This window comes from Callithrix jacchus, chromosome 14 (genome assembly GCF_049354715.1).
Source record: "Callithrix jacchus isolate 240 chromosome 14, calJac240_pri, whole genome shotgun sequence".
NCBI lineage: Eukaryota > Metazoa > Chordata > Mammalia > Primates > Cebidae > Callithrix > Callithrix jacchus.
In genome coordinates this window covers 22,667,183-22,684,185 of record NC_133515.1, presented here as the reverse complement: position 1 = coordinate 22,684,185, position 17,003 = coordinate 22,667,183, and the positions used below count along the sequence as shown (strand labels likewise).

The window sequence follows — 17,003 nt, the reverse complement described above, 5'->3', positions numbered from 1 at the left end:
GTGCTCTGTCCAAATCTCTGATCCACAAAATTCAGGAATCTAAAAAAATGGCTGACATTTTACTCCTGGTATGTTTGGGGTGGTATGTCAAACACTGGTAGACAGCTGAAGAGCATTTTTTTTCTTTTTTCTTTTTTTTTTCTGAGATGGAGTTTCATTCTTGGGGCCCAGGCTAGAGTGCAATGGCTTGATCTTAGCTCACTGCAACCTCTGTCTCCTGGGTTCAAGTGATTCTCCTGCCTCCACCTCCCGAGTAGCTGAGATTACCGGTGTCATGCCACCATGCCCAGCTAATTTTTGTATTTTTGGTAGAGACAGGGTTTTGCCATGTTGGCCAGGCTGATCTCGAACTCCTGACTTTGTGATCTGCCCGCCTTGGCCTCCCAAAGTGCTGGGATTACAAGGACGAGCCACCACGCCTGGCCATCTGAAGGGTATTGTACTAGACAGGCCTCATCAAGAAAGTGAGGCCGGGAGCGGTGGCTCATGCCTGTAATCCCAGCACTTTGGGAGCCCAAGGCGGGTGGATCACGAGTTCAAGTTCAAGAGATCGAGACCATCCTGGTCAACATGGTGAAACCCCGTCTCTACTAAAAAAAAAAAATACAAAAAATTAGCTGGGCATGGTGGCATGTGCCTGTAATCCCAGCTACTCAGAAGGCTGAGGCAGGAGAATTGCCTGAACCCAGGAGGCAGAGGTTGCGGTGAGCCGAGATTGCGCCATTGCACTCCAGCCTGGGTAACAGGAGCAAAACTCCTTCTCAAAAAAAAAAAAAAAAAGGAAGTGAGATTTGGGCTGACTTGGAGGAGAGTCAAATGGGAAGCTATGTGTCTAAGGGAAGAGCATTTCAGGCAGAGGGAACAGCCAGTACAAAACCTTTCAGTGGAGTACTTGGTATATTTGAACAACAGCAAGGAAACTGCAGAACAGGTCTGCTGAGGTGCCCCTGGCAATCTTGCACATCTCCCAAGGCCATTTAGGTGAGGTGTGACCATGGTGTCATCCGTCTTGTTGGACTGCCCTGTGACTTCCCCTAAAGCAGGGATAGTTAAGCCTGCTGGGAGGCCATTTTCTATCCCTACCTTGCAGGAGATTGCTGCAAGGCCTTTTCTCTTCCTTCACCAATGTTTTGGTTAACTGCAGGACTTTCCATATATCTCCCTCCACCTCCCAGCCCCCTTCCCTCCAAGCACACAGAGTCAGGCTCCTGCAAAGTCTATAAAACTGCTTGGTGTTGGCTGCTCAGCAGCAGGGCTCATGTTGTCTTTCTTTTTTCCTTCTTTTCTTCTTCTTCTTCTTTTTTTTTTTTTTATCATGTAGACACATAGAAGAACAATGGCACTTCCGGTTTGGTGTTACCTGTGGGTCTAAGCTGACATCACACTGATTTTGTTTTTGCTGTCAGTGTAAGTAATAACCTGTTTCAATCCATCTGGGCTGCTTGTCTCCTTACAGCCAAATCTAAGGGAAGTGTCCAGCCGGTGTAGAGGTCAAGGGACTGCTTGACAAGAGACAAACGTAAATGAAAGAGGCGTAAGGAGATAAGGCCAAAGCGAAAAGGGGAGCAGGCCACGTAGACCTCTGCAGGACTTCGGCTTATGCAGAGAGACAGCAGGAACCACTGATAGGTTTCGGTAGATTTGAGCAGAGGACCTGCTTTTGAGTCTGGGGGCTGCCTCGGGCATCCTCCACTTCACTCCCACCTTCTGTCCTTCCCTATCTCCCACCCACACGTATGGGGCTCTGGACCCGCGCAGCTGCCGGAGTTGTCTTCTCTACACCTCCGGCCCGCCCCTCCCCTTCGCTTCTGCCTCAATGATTTGGCTCATGCTACGTTGTCAAAGGGACCACACTAAAATACATTCATTCTAAAAGCGTTACCTTTAAGAAACTATGTATATAAGTTAAGTTACTGTTGCCATTATTAGTATAAGTAGTTACATTTCTTTTACTATTCGCTCCCTGCTACTGCCTCTCGGACCCTGCACACCATGTGAAGGTTCATGAGAGCAACGTGCTGTGGCTTCCCATCTCACCACTCCTGCTCTGCCTATCATTCACGTTCATCTCCCTCCTTGAGCGTCACCTCTCCCTGGCTCTTCACTGCCACGGCAAAGCGTCCTTACCCCAGGAACCCCTCCCTCAGGGGCGGCGAGACCCTCCACGTCAGGGCCCTGTTGCGCACCTCGGGCAGGGTACCCAGGAGGCGCTCGGCGGCGAGCGGAATGGAAGTTGAGGAGCGCTCGGCAGGGAGCGCTGCCGTCTTGGCCTTGGCCTTGGCCTTTGGGAATGGTGCTGCTAGGATTTTCTGTGCCCGTCAAGCCTGGAATGCGGGGGCGCCTCTGGACCCTTCTTTTGGGTCTGGGGGCTGCCTCGGGCATCCTCCACTTCACTCCCACCTTCTGTCCTTCCCTATCTCCCACCCACACGTGTGGGGCTCTGGACCCGCGCAGCTGTCGGAGTTGTCTTCTCTGCACCTCCGGCCCGCCCCTCCCATTCGCTTCTGCCTCCAGCTCCCTCCCGGTCTCTCCTCCCTCTCCCCTTCCTCTCCGCCCCCTCCAGCCCCGCGGTCCGCTTCGCCAAGGCCCTCGGCCCGCCCATCCTCTCCAGCCCCCTCCCTTTCCCCTTTACGCCCCTCCCCCCCCGTACTCCTGCCCCCTCCCACGCCAACCTGCTGGGCCCGCCCGGACTCGCGCCCCTGCCCTCCCCTCTCCTCCAGCCCCCGCCGGCCTCGGCTCGGCCCCGGGCCCGCCCCTTCCAGCCCTTGGCACCTCCCGCCGGCTGCTGGGCTCTGCCACTCCGGCAATCACTGCCCTGGCCGCTGGGACTGGGCGCTTCGCTGGCGAGCTTGGCAGGCGACAGGGCAGGTTCGGGACATCAGTCTGTCCGTCCGTCCGGAGAGAAATTACAGATCCGCAGCCCCAGGATGGGGCTGGCCCCGCTGCCGGTGCTGCTGGGCCTCTTCCTCCGGGCACTCTGGAGTACAGGTGAGTGTGTCCGGCTGGGGGCTCCTAGGAGGAAGCGCGGGGCTCAGGGGAGGGAGTGCGTCCACTGGGGCGCGCCCAGCTGCTGGGCAAATTTGCAAACACCCTCCACCTACTGCAGTGCCAGAGAATGGGGCGCAAGCGAACCTACTGTCCACTGACCTCGGCCCTTCTTGCCTCTCGAGGACGCCCAGCCCGGTTTGTGGGTGCGCGTCGTGGTTAAGCCGGGAAGGGGTCAGCGCTTCAGCCACCCACCTTCACCGCGGAGGAGGAAGTAGAGCTCCGCGGGGGGCGCTGCAAGTCCCGAGGTTCCTACGAGGGGAACATAGGTAGCAGGTCTGGTCTGGAATGCAATGGTCTGAGAACTTTTCCACTAAACAGTTGCATGGTGGGGTCCCGCTCTGGCGGGAGTTCCGGGGGCCACAGATCCCGTCTTCCCAGGGACCAGCGCCGGGCAAACTGACAGGGTGCCGGAGTCGGAGTCACAGTCGGGGAGCCGCGATAGACCGAGGCCAGGCGTTTGGCCAGGGAGGGATGGCAGTCCTGGCTGCTCCCACTGGGCCCTTACCGACATTATTAGCATCCCTTTGCGAGGGCACCCAGAGAGTGTGGGAGCCTGGAAAAGGGGAGCATTCTTTTAACTCCTGTTATAGCATAACAACGTACGGTGCTTGGATGCAGCCAAATGTAGTTGCAGGTATAAGTGGAGGCAAGAAAAGCCGTTTCATTCTACTTGAACAGCTTGTTTGGGGAGCGAGTGATGTACAGATTTCAAGTTTGATCGCCGATGCACTCCTTGAGGAAGCTGGAAGAAACTTACCAGGCTTTACCCAAAAGAAAAAGAAACGTGAAAATGCTTAGTAAACACATTCCAAGTATTTTCTCTTAGCTAAAAAGTTTCTATTTCCATTCAGCATGTAGATTTTATCTCTTGATCGTGAATGCACTTGACTGGCCTTCACCTGTTATAATCAAAGATGTTTTTCAGGAATACCTGGAAAGCTCAATTTATAGTCAAGTAAGTTATGTAACAGTTTTTCCTTTGCGATTTCCCTTTGAAAGCTCATTTACGCAAATGAAAAATTTTTAAACAATGCACCCACTTTTTGCACATTAAATTACATAAGCAATTTATAATTTGGGGCAACAGCAATTTGAAACAAACTTTAAGAGCCAAAACCAGACAAAGAACTAAAGCAGTTCTGTTCTCCACTGCCCCCCTCCACCAAACCTTCAAAAATTCCTCAGCATTTCTGCCAGACCCATTTTTCATAATCTGCTACAAATCTGTTATATGTTGCTACTAGTGAGGGCTGGCCGTGAATAGTCTTAGAGGTAGTGAATGTGGTGAAAACTGTGAAGAAAGTAATAGGAACAATAGTTTTGTTTAAGATACTTAAAAATTGGAGTGCTTTTGTTTTTCTAAAGTTTTTTTTTTTTTTTTTTTTTTTTTTTTTTTTTTTTTTTTAGTCAGAGTCTTGTTCTGTCGCCAGGCGCCAGGCTGGAGTGCAGTGGCACGATCTTGGTTTACTGCAACCTCCACCTCCCGGGTTCAAGCAATTCTCCTGCTTCAGCCTCCTGAGTAGCTGGGACCACAGACGTGCGCCATCACGCCCAGCTAATTTTTCTATTTTAGTAGAAACGGGGTTTCACTATGTTGGCCAGGATGGTCTCTATCTCTTGACTTCGCGATCCACCTGCTTCGGCCTCTCAAAGTTCTGGGATTACAGGCGTGAGTCATCGCGCCCGGCCCAGTTTTTCTAAATCTTTAAAAGGCTGTAATAAAAAATTTTTTGTAGCCAACAATCAATATTATCAGATAATCATAAAAAGGCCTTTTAAAATCCTCCCAGCTGGAAGAATGAAAGTTTCACCTATTGTTCTTCTTGCACTTTATTGTTAATTTTTATTTTTTAGATGGAGTCTCGCTCTGTCGCCCAGGCTGTATGGAGTGCAGTGGTACAATCTCAACTCACTGCAACCTCCACCTCCTGGGTTCAAGTGATTCTCTGCCTCAGCCTCCCAAGTAGCTGGGACTATAGGCGGATACCACCATGCCCGGCTAATTTTTTGTATTTTTATTAGAGATGGGGATGGTCTGGATTTTCTGACCTCGTGATCCGCCCACCTCTGCCTCCCAAAGTACTGGGATTGCAGGCATCAGCCACTGCACCTGGCCTCTTAACACTTTTTTCTTTTTGTTTTGAACTTTACCTGTGAGATATCTGACAGTGTTACATCTCACCTGTGAAAAGCTTAAAGAATGGAAATTTCACTGGCAGAATTACAGCACAAAGAGGAGTACTGTAGGAAGAAATTAAAAATGGAAATTAGCTGGGCGTGGTGGCTCACACCTGTAATCCAAGCACTTTGGGAGCCTGAGGTGGGCAGATCACCTGAGGTCAGGAGTTCGAGGCCCGCCTGACCAACATGGAGAAACCCTGACTGTATTAAAAATACAAAATATTAGCTGACCATGGTAGCACATGCCTGTAATCCCAGCTACTCAGGAGGCTGAGGCAGGAGAATCACTTGAACCTGTCTAGATTGTGCCATTGCACTCCAGCCTGGGCAACAAGAGGAAGCTCCATCTCAGAAAGAAAAAAAAAGAAAGAAAATTAAACTCTTCATCTAATTTTAAGATTTTCCTATTACATATTGTGGGTCTGAGTGCTTTGCTGACTACACAGGAGAGACAGAGAGAGAGGGAAAGAATGAGAATGTGTGTGTAGATTCTACACTGTAGAAGTATAAAGGAATGGATAAATAAAATTTAAACATCACTTTACCCCAGGAGTTCTCCTCTGCCCCCCAACACACATACACACAACACATCTCACAACAACATGCACACACAAAACTGGAACTGCCAAACCAAGAGCATTTTGAATCTTTCCAGTCTTTCCTTTCTGCTCAGTCTCTGATGGGGGTGCCATTGAGCAGCAAAATGAGGCAAGTGGTGGCTCTCTGGAGGGCCAGGGAGAGAATGGAGCAAGAGAAGTATAAACCTGAATAAAAATGAATGCATTAGGAGGACTTAGCTCATGATGAGTCTATGTGGGCAGCTAAACTCAACCTTTAGTGCAAATTAGGCTTTTGAGATTCTTTAATGTTAATATTTCTCTTCCAAACTGACATTGTAACATGTATTTCAGTATATTGTAAACATCTTCCCAGAGGAAACTTTTAAGTTGTTTTGTTGCTTATGGGCTTTATTACAAAGGCTTCAAATGCTTTTTGAAAGTACATGGTGCATATTTTAAAAATGAAAACTTTTTAGAAAGTTATTCTGACTCATTGAAGTACTGAATAGAATGCTTTCTTCTTCCTTTTTTTCCTTCCTTCCTTCCTTCCTTCCTTCCTTCCTTCCTTCCTTCCTTCCTTCTTTTTTCTTCCTTTTTGTTTGTTTTGAGGCAGGGTCTCATTCTGCTACCCAGGCTAGAGTGCAGTGGCATTATCATAGCTCACTGCAATCTCAACCTTCCGAGCTCAAGTGATCCTCCCTCCTCAGTTGCTGTGACCACAGGCACATACCACCATGTCTGGCTAATTTTTTGTTTTTTTTCTTTTTTTTTTTTTGAGACGGAGTTTTGCTGTTGTTACCCAGACTGGAGTGCTTGGCTCACCACAATCTCCGCCTCCTGGGTTCAAGCAATTCTCCTGCCTCAGCCTCCCGAGTAGCTGGAACTACAGGTGCACACCACCATGCCCAGCTAATTTTTGTATTTTTAGTAGAGACGGGGTTTCACCTTGTTGACCAGGAGAGTCTCTATCTCTTGACCTCGTGATCCACCCGCCTTGGCCTCCCAAGTAGGCGTGAGCCACTGCGCCTGGCTAATTTTTTATTTTTTGTAGAGACAGGGTCTCACTATGTTGCCCAGGCTGGTCTTGAACTTCTGGACTCAAGCAATCCTCCTGCCTTATCCTCCCAAATTGTGGGGATTATAGGCATGAGCCACCATGCACAGCTAAATACAATTAAAAAAATAAAATAGCCAGGCGCGGTGGCTCACGCCTGTAATCCCAGCACTCTGGGAGGCCGAGGCGGGTGGATCACCTGAGGTTGGGAGTTCAAGACCAGCCTGACCAACATGGTGAAACCCTGTCTTTAAAAAGAATAAAATAAAATAAAATCACAATAGCAAAATCTTGGAACCAACCCAAATGCCCATCAATGATGGACTGGATAAGGAAAATGTGGCATACATACACCATGGAATACAATGCAGCCATATAAAAGGATGAGTTCATGTCCTTTGCAAGGACATGGATGAAGCTGGAAACCATCATTCTCAGCAAACTAGCACAAGAACAGAAAACTAAACACCACATGTTCTCACTGATAAGTGGAAGGTGAACAGGGAGGGGAGCATCACACACCGGGGCCTGTCAGCGGGTGGCGGACGGGGGAGAGATAGCATTAGGAGAAATACCTAATGTAGGTGACAGGTTGATGGGTATAGCAAACCATTATGGCATGTGTATACCTGTGTAACAAACCTACATGTTCTGAACATGTACCCCAGAAGTTAAAGTATTTAAAAAAAAAAAAAAGGTGCCCATGAGTAACTATTGAATAGGTGATGAGGGAATAAAAAATAAAATAGTTAATAAAATGAAAAAAAGCCATAATTCTGTTTTTAAATCTTAATTTTTGAAATATTTTCCAGATAATTACAGGAGAAGGGTCAGTGAGTTACTAGTCAGCATTGGTAAAGAAGAGGTTCAATCTTTTTATGCCTATGAATTGGGAACATGCTGCCAGGTAGAAAAACTGAGCTGGGACCTTGAACACACATGTGAAACAGCTGCTCTCCATATAATAGCCAGAATGAGATCTTGGAAATGAATCTGATTGTGTTTTCCCCTTGAAAATCTTCCAGTGGCTTCCTGCTCCCTACTAGAGTTTGCAAAGACTGACAGTGAACCTCTTTGACTCATTTCCATTCACTTCCTTCTTGTTCCCACTACTCCAGCCACCTGTGTCTTTTTTCTTGGGCCTGAGCAGCCTTTGCAGTCACTGTTCCCTCTGGCTGGAATCTTTTCCCCAAGATCTCAGCATGCTGGCTTCTTCTCATCCTTTGGGTTTCAGCTCAGAGGTTCTCCTTGAGAGGCCTTCCCAATAACCACCCTTAGCTAAAGTCTTATACATGTATACTCCACTATCCCTTAATTTCCTGAAGTTGCTTCTCACAACCTGATCAGTTCCTATTTACCTTTTTCTTTACTCATATTCCTTCACTGCTCCCTACTACAAGGTAAGCTTTTGGTAGAAGGGCTGCTTTCTTGTTCACTTCTAACACAGCGTGGAGCTCATATGGGTGCTCGGTGAGCACAGCATGAAAGAACCATCACCTCGGCTAGGTGCAGTGGCTCACGCCTGTAATCCCAGCTCTTTGGAAGGCTGAGGTGAAAGGATCACCTGAGTTCAGGAGTCTGAGACCAGCCTGACCAACATGGAGAAAGTCTCTACTAAAAATACAAAATTAGCTGGGCATGGTTGCGCATGCCTATAATCCCAGCTACTTGGGAGGCTGGGCCAGGAGAATCGCTTGAATCCAGGACATGGAGGCTGCAGTGAGCAGAGATCTCGGCATTGCACTCCAGCCTGGACAACAAGAGTGAAACTCCATCTCAAAAAAAAAGGAAAGAAAGAAAGAAAGAGAAAGAAAGAAAGAAAGAAAGAAGGAAGGAAGGAAGGAAGGAAGGAAGGAAGGAAGGAAGGAAGGAAGGAAGGAAGAAAAGGAAGGACCAAGCCCCGGCATATTTTGCCAGGTGCTCCCCACCCTTCGCTTTTCCTACTGGCTCTTCCAGAAACAATTGCTGAAGCTCTCATGCCCTCACATTTGGGGCTTGGTTAATAGAAAACAGTTTTTTATTTTGCTGTGAAACCAATGTGATTTCATTACTGGAGAAGTTAGTCAATTAAAGAAATAAAACAAAATAGATTAAATTGATTAAATTAAACAAAATAGATTTTTGGACTATATTAACCCCAAACATTTTATAATCTCCTAACTATTCCAACTAGAAAAAAGAGTGTCAGAAGATAATTTTTCTTTTTTTGAGACAGAGTTTCGTTCTTGTTAACCAGGCTGGAGTGTAATGGTGCGATCTCGGCTCACCACAACCTCCGCCTCCTGGGTTCAGGCAATTCTCCTGCCTCAGCCTCCTGAGTAGCTGGGATTACAGGCACGCGCCACCATGCCCAGCTAATTTTTCGTATTTTTAGTAGAGACGGGGTTTCATGGTCTCGATCTCTTGACCTTGTGATCCACCTGCCTTGGCCTCCCAAAGTGCTGGCATTACAAGCTTGAGCCACCGCGCCCAGCCTGGTAATTTTTCATGTTAAACACAGTTCTAACAACTCCTTGTCCAGGGGCAGGTAGCCCTGGGTGTCTTGACTTTGGCCCTTGTCATTAGTTTAATCTTAACCCAAAGCACGTGGCTCTGAATTGGTATGTGTCTCCACAGGAGGTTAATTATTTTAAAAACTGAAAGAGGACTCACACTATGTGAGGCACACTATGCCTCTGGAGACCGGAATGAAAGTGTTAGCCCCGAGTTGGCCTCTGGGGCTTTGGGGTGGTGGTTAACTTTCAGGACCTCTGTTCCTTTTTGAGTACAGTGGAAGGCTCTGTTTCCTAGAATTGTTAGAAGGATGAAATGAGCTAACAGCAGGTGATAAGTGCTTAAAATATATTTGCTATTATTACCAATGGTTCTCCTCAAATCTTCTGAACTCAAGTTTGGGGGAAATGTTTTTCCTAGACAAAAGGTGTTGGGGGGACGGTTGTTTTCTCACTGAAGTGTATCCTAAATGTCCCACCCTCCATTTTAGAATGCTTTGGTGAAGGGGCCCTGGGCTGTCCCTAGAGTGCCCAAGTCCTTTGCTGCAGCTCTTTAGGATTTTGTTTCCTACTGGTTTGAGCAAAACCCACCCAGGGCCAAGCAGTTTTCCAAAGAAGCAGGGACTGCCCCGACTGCCACTCCCTTTCTACCCCTGTCCGCAAACCTTCCCTTATGGAGTTCAGACTTGACATAGTATAGGATTAGCTTCCTGTCATGTGCCTCTCAGGAAGGTAAAAAAATAAACTCCAGTTCCTGTTCAACTTTTTCCACATAACTCTATTCCAAAGTGGGTGTGGTTTTTATTTATTTATTTATTTATTATTTTTTGTATTTGTTTTCTTTTAGGGTTTTTGAGTGTGAACATCCAGAAAATTCTTTTCCTTCTTACCACATCATGCTAGGTTTTCCCAATGAGATCAGTTGGCTGCAACATAGAGAAAATGAGGCTTTGGTTCTTAGAGTAGATTCCCTGTACAGGCGTGGGTATGTGTGCGCATGGTGGCCTCGTAGGAAATGGAAAGGGCCGTGAGCCCCAGGTGAACTCCTGACTCCTGGTGCTTCCTGCTTGATGACCTGGGTGAGCCAGGCATCAGGTGCCCTATAGGGAGCCCTGATTACTCACCCTCTGGCACTCTGGGCATTGGCTAACTATTGACCAGAGTTAAACCAATTCCCTCTCTTTCCATTCCAAGGCTCCCCTACTCCTGCCTCCAGCTGAAGTGCTGAAAATGCAGCCTGGCAGGGACAGAGAATTCCATTAGGATCTGCAGGCCCCTTTTGGAGAACAAGAATACTAAGAATACCTGCCATCCTGGCACTTCCTCCCTCCTATGCCTTAGTTTTCTATCTGAACCATGGCTGTTGAACTGGGTGAAAGATTCTTCCACAGGAAGGGAGGGCCTAGGTCTTCCCGTTTTGTGAGACTCTGCAGCTGGACAGCCCTCTTTTCATGGGAGCTGCCACATTTTCACTCTCTCTGGGCCTCTGTCAGGCAGCAGAATCTAGGGACATAGCCTGCATGTGAAACCCAGAGCAGCTGTGTCCTCAGATCCTGGTGTTTCAGACTAATAAAGGAAGAAAAGGTGTTTATATCGTGAACATTTCATTGAGAAACCTACATTCAGTTCTTTTTTTTTTTTTTTTTTTTGACGTGGAGGGTTACTCTGTCACCCAGGCTGGAGTGCAATAGCGTGATGTCAGCTCCCTGTAGTCTCCACCTCCTGGATTCATGAGATTCTCCTGCCTCAGCCTCCCCAACAAATGGGATTACATGGCATCCATCACCACACCCAGCTAATTTTTGTATTTTTAGTAGAGATGGAGTTTCACCATGTTGACCAGGCTGGTCTCAAACTCCTTACCTCAAGTGAGTGGCCCACTTCGACCTCCCAAAGCCCTGGGATTATAGGTGTAAGCCACCACGCCCAGCCAGAAACCTACACTCAATTCTAAAGCATTTTATTTCATCCTTCTTGCCTAGTTCATCAACTATCAGTGTTCTTTCACTCAATGGCAAACGGATTTTCCATGAGTCTTGGAGGTGGCAGGCAGGGAGAAGGAAGAGAGAAAGAGTGAGCAGATACTGGCTTTATGTTTGCAACAAAATAACACCAAAAGCTAAGAACATTTATATTTGTGCTTAGAGAAAACTCATTTCATTTCGGAAGCTCAAAGCCAGCATATTTTAGACTTGTATGTTTCTCCTTGTACTCCTGTACCCTGTGCCTTCCATGTATTTCTGTCGGTCTCTTCAAAACAAGATCCAATCATCACAGGGTTAGTGCCCTGCCCTAGCTCACTCCTGAAGGGGTCCATCCTCTGGATTTAGATCTCAGGTTGACACTTACACAAATACTTTCTGACAGATCCCTTTTTTGTGTGTGTAATTTGCTTTTTCTTTGAGGCTCCTCAGCATTCAGGGACAGTAAACATCTCAGAACTTGCATTAGCTGTGGTCTTGCCTCTCATTATATACACAAAGGAAAGCCTTGTTTATTCTGGAGAAGGAATTGTTTTGCTATCTTAAGCCTTAGGGCCTTGCTGTTAAAGCTACCAATAGTAGATTGGCTTCATTATAGTTTTGAAAATGATCACTTTCACAACTAAGAACAGGCTATCTTACTGGAGAAAGTTAGAACAGAGACTCAAACTTACTGAAAGTTGTTTTCTGTCACTGTGCCGCTTAGAGAATTCTCAGTGAGGTGATAAATATTCATGGACTCCAGTTTTTCACTTGTTCCAATTAATGGCAGGCTGCCTCCACACAGGAAGTGAAACCAGCCTTTAAGCCTTTTTACAATTCTGGCACATGATTTGAAGATTGGCGATAAAAACAATGTTCTCTGAAAGTTTTGGAGCAAAGAAGGAAATGAAGCTTTTTCGATTCACCCTTAGTTTTAAAATAACCACTTTGGGACTTGAAAGATGTAAGTTTTCATCCCAGCTTTAATAGGAACCTGCAGGGACAACTGGGGTGTAGTGTCCCCTCTTTCTAAAACTCTACATCCTCACTTGTCAAGTAGGAAAGCAGATAGCCGGGCACAGTGGCTCACACCTATAATCCCAGCACTTTGGGAGGCCGAGGCAGGTGGATCACGAGGTCAAGAGATCAAGACCATCCTGGTCAACGAGGTGAAACCCCATCTCTACTAAAAATACAAAAATTAGCTGGGCATGGTGGCATGCGCCTGTAGTCCCAGCTACTCGGGAGGCTGAGGCAGGAGAATTGCTTGAACCTAGGAGGCGGAGGTTGTGGTGAGCCGAGATCATGCCATTGCACTCCACTCCAGTCTGGGTAACAACAGCAAAACTCTGTCTCAAAAAAAAAAAGAGGGATGCTAGTGGGTTATTTACTGTAGACAGCTGCCATTCCCTGCCACCTGGGCTGTCTGTTCCTCTATGAAATATCCCCTCCAACTCTTATCTGGGGTAATAGAATAGTCTGGAAGCATGAAGGTATATTTCTTAGAATATTGGATCTCCCCAAATGCATATGACCTCTTCCTGCTAAATCTGGGAGCATGGGCTCTCTTGGGTTCTGAGAGACAGAGGAATGAATGGACTAAGCTATTTCTGAGGTCGATGGAGTGGTGCACATGCTCCCTAGGGGAAGAGCAGAATCTTCAGGGTCAGGGGCAATGATGTCATTTTCAAAAGTTTATTCATTCAATATTATGATGTCATTTTATATTTGGAAATTTTAAAAGTATTTTGTGGTATAAACTGTAGAATGCAACGGTCATAAGTATTCTGGCTGGGAAGGTAAGGATAAAGAATGATTCATGACAGGGGTTCTCAACAAGAGGAATATTTCAGACCATCTTGGAAGTGTTTTCATAGTGCAGAAGCTTAGGTTCCCAGGACCTGTGGACTCAATCTTTGGGGCTGTGGCTCTGCCTTGTGTATGTCCAAGCCATTCTGTGTCACCTCTTTCTTTCTTTCTTTCTTTCTTTCTTTCTTTCTTTTTTTTTTTTTTTTGAGACAGAGTCTCACTCTTGTTACCCAGGCTAGAGTGCAATGGCACGATCTCGGCTCACCGCAACCTCTGTCTCCTGGGTTCAAGCAATTCTCCTGCCTCAGCCTCCCAAGTAGCTGGGACTACAGGCATGCGCCGCCATGCCCAGCTAATTTTTGTATTTTTAGTAGAAACAGGGTTTCACCATGTTGACCAGGATGGTCTCGATCTCTTGACCATGTGATCCACCTGTCTCAGCCTCCCAAAGTGCTGGGATTATAGGCGTGAGCCACTGCGCCCGGCCCTGTGTCACCTCTTTCATTACACTCCACTGATTCAGTATGTCTGATGTCTGATTATTGGGGAGTGGTGGGGAGCCTCTCCCTATTACCCCATCCCAGGAGGGGTATGTATCAGAAACTGGCCATTGAGGGTGGGAATAAGATAATTATGCTTATCCAAGAAAGGTGGCAAATCCTGGCCAAAGTGAGAATGGTGAGCTGAATGATTCATTAAGCCAAGTGCCCTTAGGATTTTAGGACCTCTTGGTGGAAGGAGATACAGCTAATAAGGTGGGCCACCCAGTGAATAGTAAAGCCTTTCCCTTTGTACCATTACATTTTTTTCTCTCACCTACTCTTTATACTCATATCTTATTATAAAATATTTAGGATACACAAAAGGATATAATAGGTAATAAAACTCACGTGTGTACTCACTACTTGGTATAAGAAGTCAGGCATTCCGGTGGAAGTCCCTGGTCATTCCTCTCTCCAGTCTCATCCCCTCACTCTCACCCAGAGAAAACCATTATCCCACATTGGGTGTTTGAATTCCCATGCATCTCTTTATCCTTTGATCATGATTGACATGACTGTGTTGGTAACACTCTTTAGTGTTGTTTTACACCATATCAGTTGGGGTTTACATTTGATTGCATGTAACAGAAAACCTTACTTTGGTGGTATAACCAAAAGGGCAGTATTTTTCTCATACAACAAGCAGTCTGATGACAACCAGGTTGGGACTGAGACAGTAGCTTCATGATAAAGTCAAAGACCTGGCTTCTTGCTCTGACATCTGTAGTGACAGATGCCACTACATCTTGCTTTGACATCTTTTAGAACACGTTGTTCCTTAAATGGCTGCTGTGCTCCTGGGCATTTCATTTGCATTCCAGGCAGAAAGAAGCAGAAGGGCAAAGGACAAACAGTCTCATACCAGCTGAGTCTGGCCTTTTTATCAAGACGGTGACTCAAATATCTCAAGGGCAGAAAAAAAGACAAGCAATCCAATTAAAAAATGGACAAGTGATCTAAACACATTTCTCAAAAGAAAATATACATATGGCTAATAAATAAAATATATGAAATAATGCTCAACATCATGAATCACCAGGGAATGTAAACCAAAATTACAACCGGGTTTCATCTCATTGCATTTAGGATGGTTATAATCAAAGAGACAAAAAATAACATGCTGGCAAAGGTGCAGAGAAAAGGGAACTCATACACTGCTGGTGGCGATTTCAACTGGCACAGGCACTATTGTGGCAGGCCAGGTCTCACTAATGCAGGCCTCCAAAACAACTGCTCAGCACTGAGTGGTTACATTAAATATTAAAAGCTAATAGAGCCAGTGCCCTCATACAAAGGCTGGAATGTAATAAAAGCCCACCAAAAGTTTTGCCCAGGCCTTTCCTGGGCCTTGAATCATGACAAGAAAATGAAGAAATTCTTAACAGGTCCCATTTGGGATTAAACAAGTTTTATTGGGGATCTGAAGAAATTACTGACACCTCCACAAACAAGTTTCTTGGGGGCCTGAAGGAACTTCTCAGCCTCCACGATGTAGCAGGAGACAAGATAATAAGGATAATCACCCCAGCGCTTGGATCTGCATAGATTAAGTACATTTACTGAGGCTCCAGAAGAAGGTCTTCAGGACTCAGATCTCAGTTATACATTAGAATAAGTTAATCACTTATGTCTTTTAATGAATGCATACTTACATGTAGACATATAGCTTAGAAGGTATAAAAGCTCTGGAAAACTGTAAGTTTGAGTTGGTCTGGTGATGTTTTCTAGGCCTTCTCCCTGTACCCAATTACAGAAAGAAACTCCCTTCTTTCCCAGTTCATCTGCATTTCATTATTGGGCTGAGAGAATAAGCAGCCCAACCCTCAGTTTGGTCCAGGAACACTACGGAGAATGGTATGGAGGTTCCCTCAAAAAACTACAGCTAGAACTACCATATGATCCTGCAACTGCCCTATTGGGCCTTTATCCAAAAGAAAGGAAATCGTATGTCAAAGAGTCATCTGCACCCTCATGTTTATTGCAGCATTATTCACAATAACTAAGCTAAGGGATCAGTCTAGGTATCCATCAGTGGATGAATGGATGAAGAAAATGTAGTATAAGCCTCGACAACATGGCAAGACCCGGCGTCTACTAGAAATAAAACATTAGCTGAACATGGTTGTACATGCCTATTGTCAGAGCTGCTCAGCAGGCTGAAGTGGGAGGACTCCTTGAGCCCAGGACTTTGAGACTGCAGTGAGCTATGATTGCCTTACTGCACTCCAGCCTGGGCAATAGAGCGAGACCCTGTCTCTTTAAAAAATATGTGTGCGCATGCGCACACGTGGGCGCGCGCGCGCACACACACACACACACACACCCCCCCAAAATGAAATACTATTAAATATTTAGCGATAAAATAATGCATTCCTGTCATTCGTGGCAAATGGATGGAACTGGAGGACATTAGGTTAAGTCACACTCTGTCACCCAGGCTGGAGTACAGTGGTGCCATCTTGGCTCACTGCAACATCTACCTCCTGGGTTCAAGTGATTCTCCTGCCTCAGCCTTCTGAGTAGCTGGGATTACAGGCACGCACCACCACACTGGATAATTTTTGTATTTTTAGTAGAGATGGGGTTTCATCATGTTGGCCAGGTTGGTTTCGAACTCCTGACCTCCGGTGATCCACCCATCTCAGCCTCCCAAAGGGCTGGGATTACAGGTGTGAGCCACTGTGCCTGGCCTTTTTTTTCTCTCTCTCTCTCTCTTTTGAGTTGGGGGGTCTCACTCTGTTGCCAAGGCTGAAATGCAGTGGATCCTAATCTATCATAATTCACTGGATCCTAAACTCCTGGACTCAAGTGGTCCTCCCATCTCGGCTTCTCAAGTAGCTAGGACTACAAGTAGCATGCCACCACACCCAACTGTTTTTTGTTTTTTGTTTTTTTTGAGACGGAGTTTTGCTGTTGCTACCCAGACTGGAGTGCAATGGCACAATCTCGGCTCACCGCAACCTCCGCCTCCTGGGTTCAAGCAATTCTCCTGCCTCAGCCTCCTGCCTCAGTCTCCCGAGTAGCTGGGACTACAGGCACGCACCACCATGCCCAGCTAATTTTTGTATTTTTTTGTAGAGACGGGGTTTCACCTCGTTGACCAGGATGATCTCCATCTCTTGACCTCGTGATCCACCCACCTCGGCCTCCCAAAGTGCTGAAATTATAGGCGTCAGCCACCGCGCCCAGCCTAATCACCTCTTAATGGGTATTTAAGTTTTCCAGAATTTTTCTATTACAATGTTGCCATGAACATTATTCTTTTCCATTGTGAGGTTTCCTTTGCCATAATTAAATGTGCAGATTTTAAGTATGGCGTTTGATGAATTTTGATAAATGTATATATCAAAACT

At 46.2% G+C, this 17,003-nt stretch overlaps 1 protein-coding gene across 4 annotated transcripts in view; it reads left to right on the top strand.

Moving 5' to 3' along the window:
- The first annotated feature begins 2,275 nt into the window (after nucleotides 1–2,275).
- The window catches only part of MERTK (MER proto-oncogene, tyrosine kinase), a 142,835-nt gene continuing 128,107 nt past the window's right edge, over nucleotides 2,276–17,003 (top strand). For 3 of the 4 annotated variants that reach the window (XM_035271977.3, XM_035271975.3, XM_078348932.1), the window contains exon 1: nucleotides 2,795–2,988. Coding sequence is in view for 2 of the 4 variants with exons in the window: in XM_035271975.3 (XP_035127866.3) it covers nucleotides 2,928–2,988 (61 nt within the window). In the remaining 2 variants the exon portion in view is untranslated. Of the gene's footprint in view, nucleotides 2,989–17,003 lie in introns of all 4 variants that reach the window. The other variant, XM_035271974.3, reaches the window with a different exon arrangement.